The sequence below is a fragment of the Anolis carolinensis genome, chromosome 4 (assembly GCF_035594765.1).
Source record: "Anolis carolinensis isolate JA03-04 chromosome 4, rAnoCar3.1.pri, whole genome shotgun sequence".
NCBI classification, from domain to species: Eukaryota; Metazoa; Chordata; class Lepidosauria; order Squamata; family Dactyloidae; genus Anolis; species Anolis carolinensis.
Window position 1 is genome coordinate 4742634 of NC_085844.1, and position 16579 is coordinate 4759212.

The 16579-nt window shown below is 40.6% G+C and overlaps 2 protein-coding genes across 3 annotated transcripts in view; both read right to left on the reverse strand.

The window, feature by feature from the left end:
* zc3h3 (zinc finger CCCH-type containing 3) overlaps positions 1-9661 on the reverse strand; it is a 310944-nt gene extending 301283 nt beyond the window's left edge. For both annotated transcript variants that reach the window (XM_062979914.1, XM_016997937.2), the window contains exons 1-3: positions 9520-9661; positions 4734-6117; positions 2989-3185 (exon numbers count right to left, since the gene is read on the reverse strand). In XM_062979914.1, the coding sequence (XP_062835984.1) occupies positions 2989-3185; positions 4734-6117; positions 9520-9646 (1708 nt within the window). In that variant the 5' untranslated portion in view covers positions 9647-9661. The remainder of the gene's footprint in view (positions 1-2988; positions 3186-4733; positions 6118-9519) is intronic.
* Positions 9662-11377: 1716 nt separating this feature from the next.
* On the reverse strand, positions 11378-15118 carry LOC100565535 (beta-1,4 N-acetylgalactosaminyltransferase 2-like). The gene is made up of 2 exons (XM_016997936.2): positions 14314-15118; positions 11378-14206 (listed from the first exon to the last, which is right to left on the reverse strand). The coding sequence occupies exon 2, from the start codon at positions 13457-13459 to the stop codon at positions 11930-11932; it is 1530 nt and encodes a 509-aa protein (XP_016853425.2). The 5' UTR covers positions 13460-14206; positions 14314-15118; the 3' UTR covers positions 11378-11929.
* Positions 15119-16579: the final 1461 nt, after the last annotated feature.

Sequence of the window (16579 nt, forward strand, 5' to 3'; positions counted from 1 at the left end):
AGCATGCAAGCTCTATTGAATTTTCAATATAATGGATTTCCTTTGCCCAAAAAACAAAGAATCTTCCAGAAGAGCTTTTCCTGGACTAACCAGCCTTGACGCCTAAAGGAGCAGAAGTCAAAGAAGAACCCAGAAGAAGAACCCAGCTTGGTCAAAAAAGGACCTATAGGACAAGATAATCCCTTCAGGCCACAAGCTTCCCAGTTCATCTAAACCAGTTTCTCTGGAGTCTTGAAGTTAAATGGCAGAAAAATAGATCTGTTTTGCTTTATAAATACTGAAAATCTGGCAAATGACTGTGCCAAAGTTGCACTGGGAACCTATGGCAGAGCCTGGGATGAAACCAAAAACTTCAGGGCATTAAACTAATATTTATACTTCATTTTCTAAATTTCAGAGAGAGAGACAGAGAGAGAGAGAGAGAGAGAGAGAGAGAGAGAGAGAGAGAGAGAGAGAGAGAGAGAGAGAAACAAAGCCTTAGCAAATTTGTTGATACTGAAACAGTTCTGCTGTGACTGTCATGTGTCTCCAAATAATTTCAAGTTAAAAGAACCCTAAGGGAGAGAGTTTATTTGGTGATATTTATTCAAAAGAGATTTTTCTCCCTTCCTCTGAAGCTGAGAAAATGTGACTTGCCCTCCCCAATGCAGTTCCCACAGCTCAGTACAGATTCGAAACCTGGTTTACAAAAGTGACATCCCAATACTCAAATGACTACATTGCACTGACATAGCACTGGCACATAATTGTTCAACATCTTCATGACATATGAATTAAAAAGCCCAATCAATATCTGCCAGAGCTGTTTGAGAGAACAAGTTTTTTGGTTCAAAATTTCCCACACTTTAGCCAAAAGCCTGGTTTTATATAAAAATAAAAATCCCTCTCATCTTTCTGCCTATCACAATCCAGACAGAAACATCTCAGAATTAATTAAAACACTCCTTTATATGAAGTGCAGGCCCTACACAATGTTTCCAACTGGTTTTCAGAATTCCCCAAAGTTCCAAAAGAACCCAACAGAATAATGTTTAAGATTCAGGTACTCTGTCCAAAGAACACATCCAGAACACACCACTGACCTGGGGCCTTTGCTGAACCTAGGCAGTGAAACATTACTCCTAAACTATTTAATTCAACTGCACCAGTGAGCACCGTACCATGTCCTCCCCAAATATTCCTCACAAACAAATCTATAAGTTAGAGGAGGAAGTACACTGAGCTGATCTGAGCATCAGAGCAAATTTGAAATATGTTTCCATCATCATATTTTCACACTCTAATTAAAACAATACAGGCTGAGCATCCTTATCTAAAATGCTTAGGACCAAAAGTATTCCATATTTTGGAATATTTCCATGTACATAATTATGTCTTTTGGAGAGGGAACCCATGCCTAAACATGGGATTCATTTATATTTTCTGTACATAACCTAAAGATTATTGTTTATGTATTATTTTTCATAATTTCCACATGAAACAATGTTTGTGTACATAAACCATCAGAAAGCAAAGGTTCGCTTTTTTTAGCCACCCATGTGAACAAGTTAGTATTTTGGAATAAGGAACACCCAACCTAAACAGTGGTTCACATCCGTGCACAACTAAAAGCAACTACTGGATCTAAATCTTCTCTGGGGAAATGAATAAGAAAAACACAAGAGACTCTCATAACAAAACTTATTGAACAGCGACTCACGGATCCAACTATAGTTGAGGGAGGGGGGAGATGCTGACAAATGATTGATGAAGCAAAGGCTCCAAACGTTCAAACAAATTGAATGAAATACAGTTCAGCTTGGCTGAAAAGGGCACCAAGGTGGCTCACGCTACCAGCCTTCCATAAATATGCCCAAGCAAGTAGACCAAAGGTGAGAAAGGTGTGGAAAATGAGCTGTATATGCCCCAACTTCTTTTTTTCATCATTCTAAGCTCCCTTTAAAAAATCTTTTAAAAATGACAAGGAAATTCAGTAACACGATCAGCAGCAAACAGCAACACACTTAACAATCTGGAAGGCTTTGAAGGTGACAAGGAACAGCAAGAGAAAACCAAGTTTCAACTTCTGCCCTCTCTCGGTTCTTGTTTATTGAGTGTGAAGAGAGAAAGAGAGCCAAGGGTGAAGGCCATGTAAGCTTCCCTTTGCAGCACCCCACTCACCACTGGTACCACTACTGCTTCAACTTTGCAGGTGTGAAAGGAAGCAGATAAAACAAACTGCCCTTGATGACAGACTTCTTGCTGTCCACTGGATACGCTCACAGGGCAGGTGGGTGGGCAAGCTGTTGCCCAGTACAGTCCAGTAATAGAAATCCCTTTGCAATATTGCTCCTCCACCAAAACATGACTTTCCTTGATCCCCTTTGTCTCCTTGCCTCTCCTCCCCAATGCCTATATACTCATCCTGTCCCTAGATGGTAGCTGAACAACTCAATACACAAAGATGTGTTACCACAACCTATTAGAGGAACACCAAGAATGGACAAAATGCAGTCTGCGGGCCACAAGCAAGTCCCAGAACCAGATAATTAAGACCCTGAAATTCTTAAATCTCCCTCCTTTTCAAAAAGATTTCCAACCAAAACATTTAAAAACCACGCACTAAGGTCACTGGTTTATATCATCACAACCTCTACCAAACCTTCAAACCCACTAAAAAAAAGTCAGATGAAATGCTGCCAATTCCTATAATAAAAAAGGATGTTATATCATTTCAGATCAAACTGGTGTAACCCCTCTACATGACCCTCTGGCAATTCTACTGTTACCCATCCCAAAACTGAAAAGGAAAGGCCTTGTGACCCTCGTGAAAAGGGGCCACAAACAGAGCTGACTAAACCAGATGGCAGACCTTCATCCTACAACATGCTTCCCTGCAGCATACTGCAAAAACATGACTTACAGATTTTAGAACAAGCACCGGTTGGAAAGCAACAATGATAACAGAAGTACCAAACTAAAGGAGCCTGCTTTCAAGTTTGCCCTTACCTTCTCTTGCCGAAGCATGGGCCCGCGATGCCGGCAGTCGGCGCAGTCTGTGCTTGCCAATTTGCACAAGGCCCTTAGTCCCAGCCCTCCTTGCTGTGGGGGAGGACTTTCCCCGAGGAGAGCTCTTTTTCCTGAGGGAATAGCGGCTTTTGAGGACCACAGTGGAGAAGGCAGCATTCCTCTTGTCAACTGGGGAGCTGGAAGGAGAAAAACGTCATTTGATAAAATGTTGTCATCATCTGCTTCCTTTAAAAGGCAGATATAAGTGCAAGAAATAAATTAATACCTACAACCATATTGCAGCTGTGAACATGAACACATTCACTGGAACTGAAAGCTCAATGACTACCATTTTTTAAATAGTCCTATATCCCATGCCAAATCCAATCAAATTACATGAGAAACAGAATCCGATACACCCAAGGGATTTTGCTCATTGACCTCTTCCTTGTCCAGCCCCGTCTGACATGGGGAAATTGTGCAGAGAAAGTCAACTGAGATCGGCTTCTTTCTCCCTCTCTGGAAACCCAAATCCAGTACCATCCACTGAAGCGAAGTAGCAGGGAATGTAGGATGCACATATGTTTGTATTTCTTCACATTAAACTTGATAGACTCCACTACCATAAGACAAAGTTAAAGCTGCAAACTTGGATGGGTTAAAGGAGGAACTGGAACATTGATAGAAGATGGCACCATGCTACTACTCAGGATGTCTACATCCACTTGCCTCGTTTCCAACAGACCCCACAACCTCTGAGGATGTCTGCCATAGATGTGGGTGAAACGTCAAGAGAACATGCTTCTGGAACATGGCCATACAGCCTAGAAAACTCACAGCAATTCTGTCTACATATTGTTTATTTACTTGATTTATATCCCACCGTTCTCCCAGCATGGAAAAATCTAGGTACCACCTACACTCATTTTTAAAATGTGAGCTTGATACCTTAAAATACAGTACAAATCTAGTATGCCATACCTGAACCTGAGATAAAAGCAAATTCTTTATTTTGACTATACAGTACTTGGAACAGAAGCATTCCACAGAATCGCACTTTGGGACCTAGAGAAACTCTTATAGGGGAGATGATTGTTTTTTTGTAAAATGGGTCAATAAAATCTTGGCTATTGAGTCTGCAGATAAGAGGGCCACACTACATTTTTCCAGCTCCACCACATCCCACCTGAGTTGCCATGACTTGACTGATCTTCACAAAATGTCCACACTTGATCCCATGACACTGCAAAGACACAAACCTAGGCTGAGATCCTTCTCCATTTACGGAGCTACTCCATGAAGGAAGATGACTGACCAGCAGAAACTGCTGCAAAAATGCACTCAAAACAGCTGAAGTTGAACAACAGTCTCTTTCCTCTTCCTCTCTCTAGTAAACTATGGTGGAAATGAGAGGTGGGCCCCCCTTCTTGGCTTTGGCCTACCTGCCATTCCCTGTACCAGGGACTGGAGTGAGAGGTTTGGACAGGAAACAAAGATCCCTATTGCATCTCGTTTGTTAAAAAAAAAAAGCATAAATGTATGTTAAGCACGTGTATGTCACTGACTGAAGTGTAGCCTAAGTGTCCTGAAGCTAGGGAATACCATTCATCCCAGATATTACGAAAAACAAAAGGGTGTTTGTCGACTTCACTGCTCCATATGCAAGCCCAGAGCAACAAAAAGAACAGCAGGAAGAGGCTTGAACAGCCTGTGGCCCTTACAAACAACAGAATCAATATAATTACCAGGCATTTCCTTTCTTCTTGATGATTTTAGTCCGGCTTTTCAATTTGTAAAAGCCCATATTCCCACAGGATGGCCTTGGTGCCCCGTGACCAAGAGGCATCCGTCTTGCTGGCTGAAGGAAAGGGCTGGCATCCACATTGGGGGAGACTCCAGCCCCATCATGTCTCTTGTGATGCCACGTAAACAAGGACGTGGATGTGGAAGGAGAAGACTGGAGACTTGTTGCCTTCCATTTATACTGGCTGGAGGAAACTCCAAGCTTCGAATGAAGGCCAGGCTTCTTCTGCTTCACTCCCAACTCCCCTCTGGGCTGTAACTTGGCAGCTGCCCTTGAGCTTACAGAAAATTTGTGTGTGTTCTCAGAGCCTCTGGAAGTAGCCCATCTTTTCACAGTCCGAGGGGATTTACTTGAGTTTGCCACCCATGTATAGTTTGCTTTCCTGAACCTTGGAGATTTGATGGAGGTTGGCAAGACTGGAGTTTTTTGGACAGTAGGTGCTGAATGCTTTCTCTCAGAGAGATTCTTTCCAGGTGTTGAAGATGCTTTGCATGCTGACTTAGTGCAAACAACAGATGTATCCGCAACATTGAAGGGGTTGGCTTTGCCTTTTGCCCCAGGGGGTTGTTGGGAACTGTGCAAAAGTGGTGCCTGTAGTGCTGGTGTCTTCCTCTTTGGCAAATAACTTGACTCATGATCATGCGTGGTAAGAGATTGTTGAGGCTCAGATTTCAAAGCAATGGCACTCTCACCGATAGTCCTGCATAAGCTAGGGGCAAATTTTGATGCACCCTGAAAGGCTTCTGCAGTCATAGGTATTTTCTGATGTGCCTTGGGAGCATCATTATCCCTACTCCTAGGCACGGTTTTGAAATCTAGTAAATATGGCAGTTCTTTGCTCTTTTTTGAACCAGCATTTGAAGTCGAAGCACTGCTGCTTACATGTCCTTGAAAAGCAGAAGGAACTCCTAATGCTGCTGAAGTATCCCACTGCGATTTTGGTGCAGCAATACTGCTAGCTGCCAAAGCAGCCTGAACTCGAGCAACAGTTCTGTCCATTGTGGCTCCTTCATTTGTTTCTGAAAGCACCTGTTGTGGCCCAGCTTCCTCACTGCTTCCATGGTTCAACGTAGTCCGTGAAGTCCTTGCAGAAACACTGCTTGAAGAAGGAGGTGTTGGTCGAGGTGGTACGTTGACAAGAGAGTATTTATTTCTCCAGGCATTGGCAGTGGTCTGGCAAGGCGGAAAATCTCTCTGTGTTTGCTGGGAATATCGAGTAGAGAATGAACCCTGGTTAGTAAAGGCAGGTCTGGGATTCCTCCATCTAAGAGAAGGTGGGGGAACAGGTACATTCCCATGAATATTTTTATGGTCATTGATGAGACCTAAAAGGGAAAAAGAAAAGCACTACAGTTAGTTATGTCTTCAAAAACACATGTAGCAACAGAAAAAGCCTAGAACCGCTGAGCTGAAAAACTTGCTGAGTGAAAGGTCGGCAGCTTGAATCCGGGGAATGGGGTGAGTTCCCGCTGTTAGCTCCAGCTTCTGACAACCTAGCAGTTCAAAAACATGCAAATGTGAGTAGATCAATAGGTACAATTCCGGCAGGAGGGTAACGGCACTCCATGCAGTCATGCTGGTCGCATGACCTTGGAAGTGTCTATGGTCCCCGGCCCTTCAGCTTAGAAATGGAGATGAGCACCAACCCACAGAGTCGGACAAGACTAGACTTAATGTCAGGGGAAAAACTTCACCTTTACTATTGTATTATTATTATTAGTATTATATTGTTTTACATTATAATATTATCAATATTACATGATACAATATTATTATCAGCATTATATTATATTAAATTACAATGTTATTATCAATATTATATGATACAATATTATTATGTATTATTAGCATTATATTGTATTACATTACAATATTATTATCAGTATTATATTGTATTATGTTACAATATTATCAATATTATATTATACAATACTATTATATATGACTACACTGTATTATTATTACTATTAAATTACATTATAATATTATTATCAATATTATATCATATAATTTTATTATTATATATTGTCCCTCATGTTATTTAATGTCTACATGAAGCCGTTGGGAGAAATCATCTGGAATTTTGGAGTTCAATGTCATCTGTAAGCAGATAACATTCAACTTTATCACTCCTTTCCATCTGCTACTAAGGAGGCTGTCCAGGTCCTGAACCAGTGTTTGGCAGCTGTGACGGTCTGGATGAGAGTGAACAAACTGAAATTGAATCCAAACAAGACAGAGATAGTCCTGGTCAATCGTAAGGCCAAACACGGTATAGCCTGTGTTAGATGGGGTTACACTTCCTCTGAAGATGCAGGTTCGCAGTTTGGGAGTTTTACTGGATTCATTGTTGAGCCTGGAACTCCAGGTCTCGGCAGTGGCCAGGAGAATTTTTGCACAATTAAAGCTTGTGCGCCAGTTGGGCCCGTACGTTGAGAAGCTACACTTGGCCACAGCAGTCCACACTCTTGTTCTATCCCAAATAGTCTATCCCAAATAGACTACTACAATGCGCTGTAGCATGGGGTTGCCTTTGAAGACTGTTCAGAAGCTTCAAGTGGTCCAACAGGCAGCAGCCAGATTCCTTATTGGGGCAGCATACAAGGGAGGATACAACCCAAATAACGCCAGCTCCACTGGCTGCCAGTCTGCTACGGAGAACAATTCAAAATGCTAGTGTTAACCTATAAAGACCTAAATGGCTATGGTCCAGCTTATCTATACGAACGTGTCTCCCTTTCTGAGGCAGTTAGAACACTAAGATCAGCTGGAGAGGTCCTGCTCTCAGTCCCACTTCCTTCGCAGGTGCAATTGGTGGGAACGGGAGACAGGGCCTTCTTAGTGGTGGCCCCTCAGCTATGGAACCCCAATGAGATCTGATCGCCCCCCGCCCTCCTGACATTTAGAAAACAACTTAAAATGTGGCTTTTCAATCAAGCATTCGGGGAGTGACGTACAGTAGTCTCACTTATCCAAGCTAAACGGGCCAGCAGAAGCTTGGATAAGCGAATATCTTGGATAATAAGGAGGGATTAAGGAAAAGCCTATTAAACATCAAATTAGTTTATGATTTTACAAATTAAGCACCAAAACATCATGTTATACAACAAATTTGACAGAAAAAGTAGTTCAATATGCAGTAATGTTATGCTTTAATTACTGTATTTACAAATTTAGCACCAAAATATCACGATATATTGAAAACATTGACTACAAAAATAGCTTGGATAATCCAAAAGCTTAGATAAGTGAGGCTTGGATAAATGAAACTCTACTGTAGTTGAATGACAGCCTCGGGACAGGTGCAATGCCTAATGTTTTATGTTTATATCTGTCTGAACTTTTATAGTTTGAATTCAGAGTTATATGTTATTATGGATATGTGATGTATTTTATATTATGTGAGGCATTGAATTTTGCCATTCTTGGGTTGTGAACCACTTTGAGTCCCCTCAGGGGTGAGAAAAGCAATATATATATATATATATATATATATATATATATATATATATATGTCTCGCTTATCCAACGTTCTGGATTATCCAACGCATTTTTGTAGTCAATGTTTTCAATATATTGTGATATTTTGGTGCTTAATTCGTAAATACAGTAATTACTACATAGCATTACTGCGTATTGAACTACTTTTTCTGTCAAATTTGTTGTATAACATGTTGTTTTGGTGTTTCACTTGTAAAATCATAACGTAATTTGATGTTTAATAGGCTTTTCCTTAATCCCTCCTTATTATCCAACATATTCACTTATCCAACGTTCTGCTAGCCCGTTTATGTTGGATAAGTGAGACTCTACTGTATATGGGCCCCTGGTAATGGCGCAGTGTGTTAAAGCGCTGAGCTGCTGAACTTGCAGACCGAAAGGTCCCAGGTTCAAATCCTGGGAGCGGAATGAGTGCCCGCTGTTAGCCCCAATTAATTAGTATTTCAATGGTGTATTTCATGTTATATTTAATTATCTGTTTTTTATGTATTCATTTATATGTGCTGCATGTGAAACACCTATGGTCTAAGCACGAAATAAACCACTACTACTACAACCTGCCAACCTAGCAGTCCTCCTGCCAACCTAGCAATTCGAAAACATGCCAATGTGAGTAGATCAATAGGTACCGCTCTGGTAGGAAGGTAATGGCGCTCCATGCAGTCATGCCGGCCACATGGAGGTGTCTATGGACAACGCCGGCTCTTCGGTTTAGAAATGGAGATGAGCACCAACCCCCAGAGTCGGTCACAACTGGACTTAACGTCAGGGAAAAACCTTTTACCTAATTAGTATTTTATTGCTCTACTTTACAATATTATCAAAATTATATGTCTATATATTATATTATTAGTATTGCAATACATTAGTATTATATATTATTGTATTGTATTATTAGTAATATTATATCGTATCCGCTTTGAGTCCCCTCAGGGGTGAGAAAGGCGATATAGAAATAAATAAATAAATAAATATATTATTATTGTATTGTATTATTATTAGTATTCTATTGCATTACATTGAAATATTATCAAAATTATATGTCTATATGATATATTATATTATTAGTATAGCACAACATTAGTATTATATATTATTGTATTGTATTATTTTTAGTATTATATCGTATTGCATTACAATATGATATGATACTATATTATTATTACACATTATTATATTGTATTACTATTAGTGTTATTATATTGTATCTATATAATGTATAATACCTTGAAGGAGGCGAATCTGTCGCCTCAGCTGCTCCTTCTCCGCCATCTTTCCCTCAGACTGGTTTTCTGACGTCACAGACGCGCCGACAGACACTTCTTCCGCATACGTCACAGTCCTGCGCGGCATCCCTTGGGCTCTAGAGCTACGAAAAGAAATAGAAGGAACCATCCGCCCGCTTCTTCCGGCTCTCTTTGGCTGCGACTTTTTAAATACAGAAGGAAGAAAGACCCCAAAGTCATTTTTTTTTGGACTTAGTTTAATTAAATTCTTAAAAGAATGCAGCTTGAATCCAAGAGGAAATAAACGAATACATTTCTTTTAAATTTGAACTTGAGTTTTATTAAATTCTAAAACAAATTCAACTTTTTAAAGAAAGAATATTATTCAATTTATTGAATATTATTCAATGTTTTTTCAATTTTCACAATGAAAATGCAACTTGAACCCACTTGGCACTTTTAAAAGCAAGAATAATACAAGTTTTATTCAATTCTTACAATAAAAATGCAACTTAAACAGGGTTGCTGTGGGTTTTCTGAGCGATCTGGCCATGTTCCAGAAGCATTCTCTCCTGACGTTTCACCCACATCTATGGCAGGCATCCTCAGAGGTTGTGGAGGTCTGTTGCAGGCTGGTCAAGTGAAGTTTATATATCTGCAAGGATGTCCAGGGTGGGAGAAACTCTTGTCTGCTTGAGGCAAGTGTGAATGTTTCATCTCCCAACAAAGGATTCCCCTAGGCAGGAATCAGCCAGGTTCTGAAACTGCAAGGCTTTTCAGTACTAATCAGGGTGATTGAAACATTAACACTTGCCTCAAACAGACAAGAGTTCTTTCTCCCACCCTGGACCTTCCACAGATATATAAATCTCACTTGCTTAACCCTTACAACCTGCCATAGATGTGGGTGTAACTTCAGGATGCCTTCCATAGATGTGGGTGTAACTTCAGGAAAGAATGCTTCTGGAACATGTCCAGACATTTCAGAAAACTCACAGCAACCCGGTGATTCCAGCCATGAAAGCCTTTGACAACTCAACTTAAACCCAGTGGTACTTTTTAAAGATAATAATAATAATAATAATAATAATGATGATGATGATGATGATGATGATGATGATGATGATGATGATGATGACTCAGAGCTGTTTCTAATGAGTAACAAAAGTGGAAAACATTCAGTGCCAGAAACAGACAAACAACAAATCAAATCAAAACAATAGGTAAAACAATCTCAATATAACTTGTGAAAAATAACCAAAAATGAAAGATAAATAAACATAATATGACACATAGATTCATACAAATTAAGCTAAATCAGGCATGGGCAAACTTGGGCCTTCCCTCCAGGTGTTTTGGACTTCAACTCCCACAATTTATATATTTATTTTAATTGTGAGAGTTGAAGTCCAAAACACCCGGAGGGAGGGCCCAAGTTTGCCCATGCCTGAGCTAAATACATTAAAAGCATAAGACAGTTTACAACATACCACGATGTGCAAAACCTATTATTTTGGAGGAAGACCCAAGTGGAAATCCTTCCTCTAACCCAGTGGTTCCCAACCTTTGGGCCTCCAGGTGTTTTGGACTTCAGCTCCCACAGTTCCTAACAGCTGGTAAACTGGCTGGGATTGCTGGGAGTTGAAGTCCAAAATACCTGGAGGCCCAAAGGTTGGGAACCACTGCCTTAACTAAACTTTCTCAATAGTATCTTAAAATGAGCTGTAAACAGAACATAGTTTTATTATAATTCCATGGCCAATCTGTGGCTGGAAAACCAAACCATAACCTCTGGAGTCCAGACCAGCCATGGGTAAATTTGGGCCCTCCAGGTGTTTTGGACTTCAGCTCCCACAATTCCTAACAGCTGGTAAACTGGCTGGGATTGCTGGGAGTTGAAGTCCAAAACACCTGGAGGCCCAAAGGTTGGGAACCACTGCCTTAACTAAACTTTCTCAATAGTACCTTAAAATGAAGTGTAAACAGAACATAGTTTTATTATAATTCCATGGCCAATCTGTGACTGTAAAACCAAACCATAACCTCTGGAGTCCAGACCAGGCATGGGCAAACTTGGGCCCTCCAGATGTTTTGGACTTCAACTCCCACAATTCCTAACGGCCTACCGGTTGTTAGGAATTGTGGGAGTTGAAGTCTAAAACACCGGGAGGACGCAAGTTTGCCCATGCCTGGTTCAGACCAAGAAACATAAAGCAGTGGTTCTCAGCCTGTGGGTCCCCAGATGTTTTGGCCTTCAACTCCCAGAAATCCTAACAGCTTGTAAACTGGCTGGGATTTCTAGGAGTTGTAGACCAAAACAGATGGGGACCCACAAGGTGAGAACCACTGCCACAAAGAAACTTTTCACCTGGGGCAACAGGATACGGAAAGCAACCTTGAAGGAGAGCAGTCATCCGAATGACAAGCATTTCATCCTGTACTTAAAGAACCACAAAGCCATCTTAAACTGGACCTGTTCCGGTGTGCTGTCCCGGTATTTACTATATGTGTGCTCAGCATTACGCTCGTCCGAATTCTTTGCAGTATCAAGAGGCTGGTGGTCCACAGTGACATGATTGCAGGAACCGACCCGCAAACGCCCCAGCCCGTCCACAAAATATTCCGAGTGAGCCACTCTCCGCAGCTTTGGGTCAAACCCAACGCATCTGGTCTCCTCCATACGGGCAAGGAAGAAGTTGACCACGCTGCTGGCGACCACGCAATGAGGAAAGCCTTCTAAGCGGTGGTAAGAGCCGAACCTGAGGTGTACACAGCTGCTGCCGTCTCCTTCCTCGTAAATGATCCGGAACTTGTAATCGTTTCGTTGAACGGAGCCGCCAACCACGTCCAAGTTGGTGTTCTCCAACACGGCCACCAATTCCTCGATCTTGGTTTCCTCCGTGAACAAGAAGTCATCATCCACCCAAAGGTAGTATTTCGTTGTGACCTGAGAGACGGCGAGATTCCTCCCGGCAAACCAACCCTTTGCAAACGGCATGATGAAATGTTCGACGTGAGGTTCTTCGATCTTCTCGGGATGTTCGTTGTCGTCGGCCACAATGATGGTTATATCCGGATAGAACTTCCTGATGCTCTTGATCAGGGCCCGCAGCTTGTGGTAACGGAAGAAAGTCTTTGTTGTGATGGTCACTAAATCGCGGATGTTGTTATCCGGCCCTGGATCGAACAACTTCGGCATGTAGGGCTGCCGGATCGTCACCGGGAACATCACGTGGTGATGCCCTGTTGAAAAGCTCATGAAGTCCACTGCATGCAGTAAATACTCCGTACTCGTGTATGTGACGTGTTTCAAGATGTGGTTGAGAAGCTCCACGTGAACAGTGGAGATGGTCAGTTTTTTCTTCCCTCGCCCATTCACAACGTATTGGGGGACGTCGGCAAGTGTGTCCAAAGTACCCAAGGATGCCTCTAAGGTCACCTTATGTTTCTCCTCCGCATGTCCTCCATGGAAGCCAAGCCCTGGGATGACAATGGTGTGGAAAGGCATCACCTCGGCTCCTTGGATGGGGTAGCTCAAAGGCACGTTGGGCCGAGCAACGACGACGTCCTTTTCCCGATAGGAATATCTTCTCTGATAATCCTTGAATTCTTTCTCGCGTCTCTTTGTGACCGCAGCCAGCTTGTCCTTGTCGATAGAACGTTCCATTTGATAGACCACCAGCTTGTCCTTCTTGACACATTCGCAGCCATTTTTGGGGCCTAGCCAGAGGCCGTTGTACAGGAACATGGACTTGTATTTCTCCTCCGGCAAAAGCTTCAAGGGAGGCGAGGCTTCTGGAAATCCCCACCCTGTCATGCTTTGCCTGGCTCTCTCCTTGTAGACGAAAAGGTAAATCAGGACGGACAGGCACACCACGGGGACGTAAAAATGCTTGTATTTCCACAAGGCCTGAGGGATCCTAGCGTGCCCGTTCTCCATCTTGGATAAACTTCCCTCAGGGCGGAGCAAACGCCAATCCAGTCCGACCACACGGGTGTATCTAGACTCTAGGCCCCATTCTCACAGAATAATCTAAATTTTAGGTCTCACAGAATAATCTAAATTTTAGGTCTCACAGAATAATCTAAATTTTAGGTCTCACAGAATAATCTAAATTTTATATAAGTTGAATCGATGCAGAAAACGCCGTGGATGTAGCGTGTCTTGGTTCCAGTCAGGCTTTCTCTGACAGGACTGAGTCAGTATAAAGATACAGTAGTCCTATTACACAGAATAAAACAATGCTAACAGACAAATTATAATCCTTACAGGCGCATGAGTAATACACAAATACAAACTGTTTATAGCATTACATCAAACATTATATTCATGTTTGTATGTTTTTTCAGTAACAATTAAGTCTGTTCAATAACTGAGTACAACACTTTAAATTCCAGTCTTGTCCCACGTAGATAAACGTCTTAGAAATGCTTGGTCAATGGAGTAAACAACTATGTATTGTGGTTCACACTTTAGATAACTTTATCATAGTCCCATGTAAATTAATGTTTTGGAGATGCGCAAAAGGAATGTAAAACATAAAGGAATGTAGAACAAAAGAATGTAGAAACAACAAGGATTCCCGGGTATTTTTAACCCTTGTTTCTGGATCAAAATCCCTTCTTCAGGTAGCTTCTGAAGGTTCTTTCAAGCGTTTGTTGTAGATTTTTCTGCAGCTTTCATAAACTATATTTAAAAAAGACAACATAATAGATTTGCTGCTGCCAGCACCCAGTAACATTAAACAATTTCTCATTGGTTTAACACTCATTTAAACAAAGAAAAACACTTACTTCCACTAAGGAGTTTGTGGAGTCAGTGCCAGCTCCTCTTGTTAGGCCGCCCCAAAAACAGTTTGAGAATACTGTATTGTCAAAGGCTTTCATGGCCGGAATCTCTGTGTTGCTGTGAGTCTTTCGGGCTGTATGGCCATGTTCCAGAAGCATTCTCTCCTGACGTTTCGCCCACATCTTTGCCAGGCATCCTCAGAGGTTGTGAGGTCTGTTGGAAACTAGTCAAGTGGGGTTGATATATCTGTGGAATAATGTCCAGGGTGGAGAAAGAACTCTTGTTTATTGTTTATTAGAGGCTGGTGTAGATGCTATAATTAATTGCCTTGATTAACATTTGATGGCCCTGTGGTTTTTTCCTGCTTGGGAGAATCCTGTGTTTGGAGGTGTTAGCTGGCCCTGATTGATTCGTGTCTGGGATTCCTCTGTTTCAGAGTGTTGTTACATATTTTAGAGACAAGTGTTCTGTCTCCCACCCTGGACCTTCCACAGATATACAGTAGAGTCTCACTTATCCAACATTTGCTTATCCAGTGTTCTGGATTATCCAACACAGTCTGCCTTTTAGTAGCCAATGTTTTTGTAGTCAATCTTTTCAATACATTGTGGTTTTTGGTGCTAAATTCGTAAATACAGTAATTACTACATAACATTGCTGTGTATTGAACTGCTTTTTCTGTCAAATTTGTTGTAAAACATGATGTTTTGGTGATGTAATTTAATGTAATTTGATGTTTCATAGGCTTTTCCTTAATCCCTCTTTATTATCCAACATATTCGCTTATCCAAAATTCTGCCAGCACGTTTATGTTGGATAAGTGAGACTCTACTGTATCATTTGAAAAAGAAATACGAACAAATCCACACTGCACATGTCTTATTTGTAGTGCAAAACAACAACAACAACAACAATAGTGAAAGAACAATACAATACAGTAGAGTCTCACTTATCCAAGCTAAACGGGCCAGCAGAAGCTTGGATAAGCGAATATGTTGGATAATAAGGAGGGATTAAGGAGAAGCCTATTAAACATCAAATTAGGCTATGATTTTACAAATTAAGCACCAAAACATCATGTTATACAACAAATTTGACAGAAAAAGTAGTTCCATACACAGTAAGGCTACATAGTAATTACTGTACAGTAGAGTCTCACTTATCCAACGTTCTGGATTATCCAACACATTTTTGTAGTCAATGTTTTCAATTTATCATAATATTTTGGTGCTAAATTCGTAAATACAGTACTAATTACAACATAACATTACTGCGTATTGAACTACTTTTTCTGTCAATTTTGTTGTATAACATGATGTTTTGGTTCTTAATTTGTAAAATCATAACCTATTTTGATGTTTAACAGGCTTTTTCTTAATCTCTCCTTATTATCCAACATATTCGCTTATCCAACGTTCTGCCGGCCCGTTTACATTGGATAAGTGAGACTCTACTGTATTTACAAATTTAGCATCAAAATATCACGATGTATTTAAAACATTGACTACAAAAATGGCTTGGATTATCCAGAGGCTTGGATAAGTGAGACTCTACTGTATTTAAAAACGAAAACAATCTTAACCAACATAAACCTATCAGGATTTCAATGGAAAGTGTGGGCCTGCTACTGGCCAATGAGATAGTCAAGTTAATTAGGATTGTTGTTGTTGTTGTTGTGTGCCTTCAAGTCATTTCAGAATTTGGGTGAGCCTAAGTCTAAAATTAATACAATATTTAAAAATGAAAACAATCTTAACCAACATAAACCTATCAGGATTTCAATGGAAAGTGTGGGCCTGCTACTGGCCAATGAGATAGTCAAGTTAATTAGGATTGTTGTTGTTGTTGTTGTTGTTGTTGTTGTTGTGTGCCTTCAAGTCATTTCAGAATTTGGGTGAGCCTAAGTCTAAAATTAATTATTTATTTACTTACTACATTTATTTACTACATTTATATCCCACCCTTCTTACCCCGAAGGGGACTCAGAGCAGCTGTATGTACATACAATATATTATATTATTAGCATAACACAATATTAACATTATACATTACTATATTGAACTATACCACTATACTGTAATACTATATGTAATATATAACATATAATTAATATTATTATTTGGTATTAGTATTAGTATTATAATGTATAACATAATATTTTTATCAATATTGTATGTATATACAATATATTATATTATTAAAACTGATATAGAATATTGTATTGTAAAACTGAGGGCGGGGGCCAGGTAAATGACCTTGGAGGGCCGCATC

Coding starts and splice junctions, on each gene's coding strand:
- LOC100565535 (XM_016997936.2), bottom strand. CDS start 13,459: ATGGAGAACGGGCACGCTAGGATCCCTCAGGCCTTGTGGAAATACAAG.